At 53.1% G+C, this 9,744-nt stretch overlaps 1 protein-coding gene across 1 annotated transcript; it reads right to left on the bottom strand.

Moving 5' to 3' along the window:
• Positions 1-9,380: 9,380 nt before the first annotated feature.
• Positions 9,381-9,494, bottom strand: CHC_T00001453001 (hypothetical protein). The gene has a single exon (XM_005712586.1). It carries the CDS (start codon positions 9,492-9,494, stop codon positions 9,381-9,383), a length of 114 nt encoding a protein of 37 aa, XP_005712643.1.
• Positions 9,495-9,744: the final 250 nt, after the last annotated feature.

Genomic DNA, 9,744 nt, shown 5'->3' with positions numbered 1-9,744 from the left:
ACCTCGCATTTCTGGCCATTGGGCTTTTCTAGAGAAGAGAAGAGCCACATGACGTGAGGTCCCCCGGTTTTCCATCGTAATGAGACCAGGAGACCGCGCGTAATAATTTCTTGAACTGAAAATGAGGGGCCCCACTAATTTTTCCACAACAGATGATCTGGAGGTCGCGAGACTATCTATGAAGACAATATATTGTCCTTGCGATACTGAGTATCAGCTTTCTCGCCAAAATCACATGGTATCGCCAATTTGCACAGAAATGCCGCACACAAATGCATGCAACATGTTTGAAGAGGCCTGAAAGGCGTCCTCTGTTCTGCAGTGTGCGAGAAAAGTTTTGTTCTTTGCGCTCGGGATATGAGGAAGTTCTGAATTAGTTCAGTGACAGTGGTTGGGCTGATGAGATGAATAAATTCATCTGTCTACCCGCATACGAGTGTAGATGCTATCCGCGAGGCAAGGAGGTTAGCGAGAAGACGATGCTAAACCACCGACGTGCGGCGAACAAAAAACTTGTCGAGCTGGGTGATCAAGGGAATCTCCCTCGAGGACCTAGACTACAGAACGCCGGGAGTGTTCTTCAGGAATACACGGAAAATATCCAGAAAGCGTTGAGCGATGCAACGCCAGCCGCGCCTATCACACCAGCAAGTCACTCAAGTAGTTCACATTCGACAAAGCGTGCCGTGTTGGGATCGACTCCAAGTGAGGCAGGTGCAGACGCAATTCGACTTGATGTGAACCCAAGTGATTTAGATGTGACTGTTCCGCACCAAAATTCAATGTCAGCAGTACCCTTACAAGCTCAAAACCAGCATCCGCAGGCTGAACCAGAATTAACCCCATTACAGCCCAGCGCTGATGACGACTCGGATTTACTTGTCGCGAATCATACTCCATTGCATGATTCCCCATATGTTGGGAGCTCGGAGCGAGTAGAAGAGCGACCTAGCGAAGTTTTCACTGCAGGTGCAGCTGAGCTATCTATGGGTAGTCAAAACCCAAACTCGGTGGGAGGTTCCAATGGACATCACCCAAGCAGTTGGACTCTCGGGCTTCCTCCACAAGTCGGGTTTCACGCCGCTACAAGCGCAGTACATGAAGATGTGGTTGATGCGCTGTCAGTTGATGAGGAAGGGAACGCGATAACATTTCACTTTGATACAAGCGAAGGGGTCAGTAGTTCGGAGGCAAACACTGTCCCGGAAAGCGAAGCGGGGACAGAAATGGTTGATGGTACGGAGCAAGATCGCGGGGAATTGGGTGGTGTGATGGTGGAGGAACACAGTGCATTTTTTCTCTGGGCTGCCGATCAAAAGGGGTGGATTGAACTCTTCTTCAAACATGGGCTTACGTTCAGCGTCATGGATGACATCCTTCGTCTTATTCAATCACCTTACAGGGCATGGAAAACAGTCACCGCGAATGTGTGCCATGAATCTTATCTGGATGGGTGCATAAAATAGTACGCAGTATGCCCTGGACATATGTGCTTTGTGGATGAAGAAGATACAAGCTGCTCAGAATGTGGGAAACCTAGGCCAGAAATGGGTAGTGCTGGTTCACAGAAGTTGTCCTACATTCCACTGCTTCCTCGACTTGAAGCTATGGCATCCCAGGCTGAGCACTGCAAGCAGCTTTATAAGTATCGCGAAGCTGTTCACCCTAGACGGCAAGGGTAGATCCGAGATTTCTATGACACCGAGGCATACCGCAGACTCTGCCGAATCCATGGGGGCGAGGAGAACGTCAAGAACGACATATTCATTGCTGTATCAACGGACGGCTTTCAGGCATTTAAACGGAAGGCGTATGAGGTGTGGCCAATTATTGGGATCATTTGTAATCTCCCACCCAACCTGCGTTTCGCTGTGAAGAACGTCTTGCCACTTGCGTTTGTTCCGGGCCCGCATGGACCGACGAACCTTCAATCTTTTCTCAAACCCCTCATACGGGAGCTTGAGGATCTCAACAGGAATGAGGGGGTGCCTTTAGAGTTTTATAATGGGATAACTCGTAGAGTTCGTGTACATTTGCTTTGGTTTACGGGCGATTTGCCTGCAGTGAAGAAGTGTTCTGGAGTGAAGGGACACAATGGAAAACACCCTTGCCGGTTTTGCCTGATCGAGGGTATGTGGTCTGTGCTGCATCGACATAACTACTACCCATCGCGCTGCGCTCGTGAAGGTGGGGGGATGGAGGAACGATTCAGTCCTTCCCATCTTCCTCTGCGAACCGTGGACCAAACACTTCAGACAGTGAATGAAATAGAAGGCAGCTCAGGACAGCAAAGGGCGAGCATCCAGTTGAAAAGCGGTATAACTGAAAGGGCCCTGCTGTTCGAGCTGCCAAACATACTGCCTTACAAGTCATTCCCAATCGACATAATGCATTTGTTCTACAATATTTCGAAGGACCTCTTGAAGCTTTGGTGCGGTGGGGGCTCAGAGCCATATCGCTTGAGCAAGCAATCCATTCGACGAATCGATCTGGAGCTTCGCGCATTTGGAGATGGGGTGGCGAGTGAAATTGATAGTCGGCCTAGACCGCTCAGTCTTCATAAGGATTGGAAATCGGCCGAGCTCAAATCGTTTACGGTGTCCTACAGCCTGGTTGTTCTAGATGGGATTCTACCAGAGCCGTACCTGGGTGGCTGGGCTAAGTTCGTAGAAATTGTTGAGTTGTGTTGGCGCCCCGTTCGAACCGCTGCAGATCTGGACAGGTTGGATGTTTTGGCCTTACAATTCTATAAGCACTATGAGCGGGACTACTACCGATTCAATTTGGAGCGTGTCAACCTATGTAAGCTTGTTTTTCACCTCCCTCTTCATCTCAAAGAATGTGTGATTGAGTGCGGCGCTCCTGTTTATTACTCCCAGTATGTGATGGAAAGGTACATTGGTGATATAGTGGGGCGCCTTAATGCTAGGAAGCTGGCAAGTGTTTCGCTTCACAAAAGCGCGCTGTTCTCTGAATCGTTCAAGATTTGTTTTAAGACCCCATTCGCTGACACAAGCGCCAGGTTTTTGGATGTTGAGGAAAAGGGTGGCACGATTATGAAGGGCAAGGGGTATCGTCGGTATTTTGTTGGCGGGAATGAGGATGACGACAGATTGTATTCAATCATGAGGGGCTACATTCTAAGAAAATACGAGGGTATGACGGGCAATGAGGCCGATGAAGTTCTCCAGGACGTTGAGGCTGGAACGTACTACTCCAGAATGGAGTTCATTTGTGGATCTGGAACGCAAACTGTCGGGACGTATTTGGATCTGAAGAGCTGGTTTTCGGCAAGGAGTCGCGATCGTGCAAACTGTTTTGTAGCTTGCGAAATGGAATCAGATGATTCTGAGTCACGGATTTATTATGGACGTGTAATGAAGCTTCTCTGCTTCTCGGTCGCCTGCGACTACACAAACCGATGGGGTCATTGGCAGAAGCAGTATGAGGTGGCTGTAATTGATTGGGCGTGTGGGCTGCAGGCGGGTGATTACAAGCAAGTGTACAAGAACTGTTTGACACGGGATGTATTCTCTAGGAGAACATTAGAAGATGTCTCAATCATAAGCCGGCTTATTTCAGTGGTGAATCATGAGATACCGTCAAGGGCGCAAGGGGAAGCCAGCACTGGGAGTCGGTCGACGACGCAAAGAAGCCGGAAACGAGGGTACATTCTCGACAACAATATACGGAGCGATAGGCTGCTGGATGGCGCCGGAGAGAGTATTGATGGAGTGAAGCGAAAGTTGGGAGGGCTTGTCGGTGAAGGGAGATAGTTAGAATACCATGTGCATAGTTACGTCGCATGGGGTATGCAAAACGGAATCGGTCCGTATTTCTGGAGCTGGCAAGGGACGAAGAGCGGCGCGATGGAGCAGATGAAATGAGCAGGACTCGAAAAAACAGGCTAGTGGCACGAATGGCAATGCAACAACAGCGGTAACAGGTAGAATTAAAAAGCGCTACTGCTGACATTGAAATAAATAATGTGAGTGTGACTGGATATCATTACGCCCAATAAAACACAGCAATGTGAGTGTTAATGGATGTTACGAATACGTCGCGAAACATACGGAAAACGTCCCAATAGGGTACATAAAACGGGTTACCCGGCATGTCCAGGGGGGCAAAAGTGAGCTTGCTGTGATCCTGAGTTGGGCTTGTATGGAGTGCCAGACACTCACACGCAGCACACCCAAAATCAAGCGTAATTTCGTCAAAATTTCGGAATTGTAGATCTCACTGTAGCCTCAGGTGACAATCAAATAAAATTAATACTTTCTTTTAGGGCGTATCGCCATTCCGGGGAGGCGGACGGGCATGTATTTCGGTCGGCCTCCTTCGACGGAGGCCTGTCCCCGAGCGATTTTCCGCGGCTCCCCGAAGTGGTGAGGGAGGCCCTCCTTTCGTTGGGAGTCCATCCCCTACTCCCGTATGTCCTGAAGCACTTCGGGGTGGCTTGCACGGACCCGAGGCATCCTGTGCGTGACGATCTGATACATAACGTCGAGAGGGAGTGGACCTGGGCCCTTGGAAATGCTTTCATGAACGAAGTATCCATACAAGGGCGGGTGTCCGTACAACCGGTCGGAGTGTTGGCCCATTTGGGAAGGGTCCCGTGGGATCTTCCGGGCGCACCCCTCCATCCCCTTGAAAGAAGTACCCAAAATGTGCCCTGGACGTACGCATTCGCCCTCGAATGAATGCATCGAGCCGGCGACGAAGGAGAGCGTCATCTCCACCACTGGACTGACTTTACCACCGGAATACAGTCTTCCTTCCTCTCATATGACCATCGATCAGACGCCTTTGTGGCGCGGCCGGGGCCTCCGGCGTTCTCCTCGAGGCCCTCTGGGGGCGGGGGCGGAGTCGGCTCCGCCTCACGATTGGCAAGGAAAAAGCGTTACCGAGATTTGGATGGTGAGTCCTCGGCGTATCCGTTCGCGGGGACGAACCCGCGATCCGAGTTATCGGGACCCGTGTGCGATCCCCGCCCGGCGGTGAGCTCGCAGGTCCCTCCAGTTCCTCCTCTCAATTCCGCACCGAGCCGTGTCGTTACGAGCTGGACCACGGTACGTCGCTCGACGCTCGAGCGGGACGATCTTCGCGACATACCGGTATTAATTCGCGCTCTCAGGGACGCGAGCGACCGGTCGTGGCAAGTAGACAGACTGCTTAGCACTCTCGCCAGTTGGTATTTAGCGCCAGGTGAGGAGGCTCGCGGCATCGCCGCTCAGCGTGAATCGCACATGTCCGAACTGTGCCACGTACGCAGCGAATTATCGAGGGTGCGGGAGGCCATGGCTACCCAGACCGGGGTCCTCGAGCAAACGACTGCCGATCGGGACCGGTACCGGTCCGAGAGGGACGCGCTACGTGGTCTCCGCGAGGCGCTTCCGGCCACGTCGCGTCCGGCTTTGCGAGACCCTTACGAAAATCGGGGACGTGAGACTCTGGTGGCCGATCATCCCACTGCCCTCGAGGGCGGTTAGCTGAGCTGGAGGCGCGACAAAGAGGTAGCAATGCCTCCTCTCGAGGGGTTGGGCTTATATAATAACTGGGATGGTGGGGTAGCCCTATAGGGTTACCCCACTATCCCAGTTATTGCCCTCTGGGTCTTTACGGACCGGACCCTACAGCGGCGTCCAACGGCTCGAGCCGTTAAGTTCGCGGGAGTCAAGTCACTTCGACCATTCATCCCCATAAAGCCATTCTTCTTTCCATTTCGTTTCCCTCGATTTACTTTCTTTCCTTGCGCCGACCCGCCTAGATTGTTCTCCGGGTCTCTCCTCGAGGTCAGTCAGGAATGGGAACGACACTTCGTGCGGGAGGGTCCGGCATTCCCATCTCCGTTGGCTCGCCGGTGTCATCGAATCGGGAGCGCCGCCACTTAATTGAAGTGTTCGAGCTGATTCCTCGCAGTGGATTGAAGTTGAAGCTTGCGAAATGTTCCTTCGCGCAATCACAGACCAGGCTATTGGGGCACGTCATCAGAAAGAAAGGGATTGAGGTGGATCCAGAGAAGACATCGATCATTTGGGATACCCCCGAGCCGCGCACCAAGACGGAGTTACGGAGCTTCCTTGGGCTAACGGGTTATTACCGCCGATTTATCCCTAAATTCGCAGAAGTCTCTACATCGTTGCATGCTGCTACTTCTAGCAAAGTCTAATTTGAATTTACGGAAGAGATGCGGACCGCCTTCCAGGATTTGAAGAAGAGGGTGACGTCTCCTCCGCTGTTGGCGCTCCCGAAGTTTGACGAACCCTTCGTGGTCGAGACAGATGCATCCAACGTGGCAGTGGGAGCAGTTCTGGCTCAGAAGGAGGAAGACAAGAAGGTTCGCCCGATACAATACGCCAGCAGGACGATGACGGAGATTGAGAAGAAGTACTCTACCTGTGAGAGAGAAGCATTAGCGGTGCTCTTCGCCCAAAAGAAATTTCGGGTGTACTTGCTCTCAACGCAAAAGTTCAAGTTGATTACGGATCACCAAGCGCTTCAGTATGCGTTCAAAAAGAAGGACATACACAGTAGACTTGCCCGTTGGTTGGATTTCCTGGCGAAGTACGAATTCGAGATATTGTACCGCCCCTGCTCAAAGAATTGTGCCCCTGACTTTCTCTCCCGTCTACGAGAAGACGATGGCAGGCGCGAGGAGGATGAGGGGACCTGGTATGTGCTGCCGGTTTTGCAAAAGGAGATATACTGGAAGACATGGAACCTCATGTGCGGGACACGTACTGTTATCTCCAAGGGGAAGGGATGGTCGACCAAGATGCTGCGCAGAGGTGCAGAATCAAGAAGAACTCCAGGCGATTCTTTGCCTGGAACGGAAGGCTGTCTCGTAGGACGAAGAATGGAAACAGAATAAATTCCTTCTCGGGGGACTCGACTGCAGATATTGCGGTCGCTGCATGACGACATTGGCCACTGGGATGTTACAGCTACGAAGCAGTTCGTCCTTGACAGGTACTGGTGGCTGGGCGTTCATAGTGATATCTACGCCTACGTTTGTGGATGTGAAGGCTGCCAAAAGGCTGGGCCCATCCCGACGTACAAGAGCACGGCCGTGATACCAGTCTCTCAGCTCTTTGAGACATTCTCGATAGACTTTGCGGGACCCCTTCCCGACACGAAGAACGGAAAAAGTGACATCTTGATAGCGGTCGAACATCTGACTGGTTGGCCCCTGGCTTGGGTAACCGAGACCGCTACGTCTGCGGAAGTTGTCAAGTTCGTGAAGGAGGATATCATCCATTCGTTTGGTCCCCCTCGGACTATAGTCTCATATAACGCAACATGTTTCAGCGCGACAGAGTTGAAGAACTTCATGGCACAACACGGAATTTCATTGAAACCGGTCCTCGCCTATGCTCCCATGTCCAACGGAAAAGCCGAGCGTGTGGTTGGGATTATCAAGCGTTCAATTCGAAAGACGCTATTAGGTCAGGGCGCGGCTACCTCTAAATGGGAATCGGCGTTGAAACAGATTCTCTACGGGTACCGTCGGCGCCGACTGTCCGACGGGTTCTCTCCGTTCGAGTTGATGTACGGAGTGAAACCGCTCTCGCAACCCCAGACCGAGTCGAACCAAATCCGGTGGGGGGGCGTTGAGGGGCGCCATTTGGAACTGTTATCGATCCTCGCGCCCCGAGCGACGAGGACTGCTAAAAAGTTGGACAGAAAGGGCAAGAAGATGGCAGTTATCTCACAACGCCAATTTGACGTAGGCAACCAGATTCTGGTTGTCCGAGGAATAGCCTTGCGAGGGCTACAGAAGTGGCATTTAGGAGAATCGAAGTACTACGGCCCCTGCTGGGTAGTACGGGCAAAGCACCCGCGGTACACACTCGTGTCGCTGGGTTTGCGTTACAGTCGACAGGATATACATGCAAGGCGTTTAATCCCTTTTAGTCAGAAACTCGCACATCTTATGTAGATGTGTTGCATTGGTTACTTACACATGCACTAGATTGAAGATAACTCAGATGAATTACGTTTCTTGTGGATGAACTATCTTTGGTTGATTTCTTGAGGGATCCTTTTGCACGACGGCCATTACCATGTGAGAGGGTTGAGCCACGATTACGTCGATGAGCCCTCTTCTTCCTCTGTTCCTGACCGAGACTCTTGCCGTCGCTTCTATCCCGCTTTGCCATTCCGTGCACTACGCGCATATCGTCGAAGTACTGAAACTTGGTTGGATCGCCAGCGGAGCAGCACAAGCGGAGAGAACTGCTCGTGAGCTGCATGGCATACCGCTCAACACAGTCATATATCAGCGCCGGCTCCGTCCGTGCGTCCAGACAAATAGCGTGCTGGAAGCGATGGGTGTCATGAAGGCAGAGGACGTAGACACCGGCTTCCACACTTGTCGACAGGCAGAGTAGCCAACCGACGTCCGAACCCCGCCATAACGGGGATCTGGCACTGGACCTGCCATGAGCGGTTGACCTAGGCGGTAGATTCACGTGATGCAATGATACGGTGCCGTGGTAATCAGCTTGAACAGTCCGTTGGACATGAGTCAAGTGATGAACGCTCGGCGAATAGTTTTTTCGGCTTCCGAACTCGGTGACTCGTTTTGACTCCGCCGCCCAGACGCAGTTGGGAGCGCGCCGGCTAGCAACCAGGGAGATGGCGTTGCATACGGCAGAGCGGAGACAGAGGATGGTGTTGTCTTGAAACGGTACGGGCTGAGACCTGGTGAAATACCTCGAAGCCATGGGAGAGACGTTGCGAGACATGGCGTAGTTAACGCGCTTCTTCTTGACCCTATTCTGGCTACATCAGTTGTCGATAGCCAGGATTGCGTCCATACCTGTCGAGGAGTCTCGTCCGAAGGCAGAGTTGAAGCCCCAGCGGACGTCCTCGTTCGCGGAGGGCCCACGATCGAACGACATCGTGTAGAGCAGGATAAAGTACTTATCCTGGCTCCCCTCCCCTACGGCGCAATAGCAGCCCTGGGTTTCGCTGTTGCTGCCGTCGGAGCACCAAACCAGCTCGAAGACCCAACCAGGGTCGTCGCAGCAGTTGTACTCTGTCTCGTCGCCGTGGCTTTCGGTGAGCCCGAGCCGGAAGCACTGGTCAGATGTGAACCAAGCTTTCCGGGACAGACAAGCCGCGACGAATGCTAGCACGCGGGGCCCGAAGAGAAGTTGAGCCCCGACGGCAGAGACGGCCGCCACGACGGATGCCCAATTTCCGACCTCTTTGTATCGAATGCGGAAGTATCCATCTCCTACCTGATACCGAAGCGCGGATATTTCGGAGCATCCGGCGAGCTCCCAAAGGGTTGGGAGGTGTTCAGCGTGCCTTGCGTCTTCGAAGTCAATGAACGTGCGGTTGACGCGGTGGGACGCCCTTTCACGGATGTCCTACCCGTTCTCGCGCCACACTGCCGCCGAACGACGGGCCGCCTTGCTGGCGATCGCTCGACGAGGGACCTTCCCGCCAGTGGAAGCCCTCGCCGTCTGCCTGGTCCGAGCCATGTCGCACAGAGAGTACCGCCCGAAGGACCACGGACCTCCAGTGCGTGGCTCGGAACGCGGCGCGTTTCGACGAAGTGCCGAAACGGGAACAACAAGAAACGGAGGCTCAGGCGACGCGGAGACCACGCAGCCTGAGGCTCAGACGGCGTTGAACGTTAGCGACTGGGGGCCCGAGGGACGCGGAGATCACGCTACTCGGGGCTACGGTGACGCTGAACGTGAACAACCAGAAGTTCGGGCGTCGCGGAGA

Source organism: Chondrus crispus, genomic scaffold, assembly GCF_000350225.1.
Source record: "Chondrus crispus Stackhouse genomic scaffold, scaffold_10, whole genome shotgun sequence".
Classification (NCBI taxonomy): domain Eukaryota; phylum Rhodophyta; class Florideophyceae; order Gigartinales; family Gigartinaceae; genus Chondrus; species Chondrus crispus.
The sequence above is the reverse complement of the archived record's forward strand: the minus strand, read 5'-3'. Positions and strand labels throughout refer to the sequence as shown.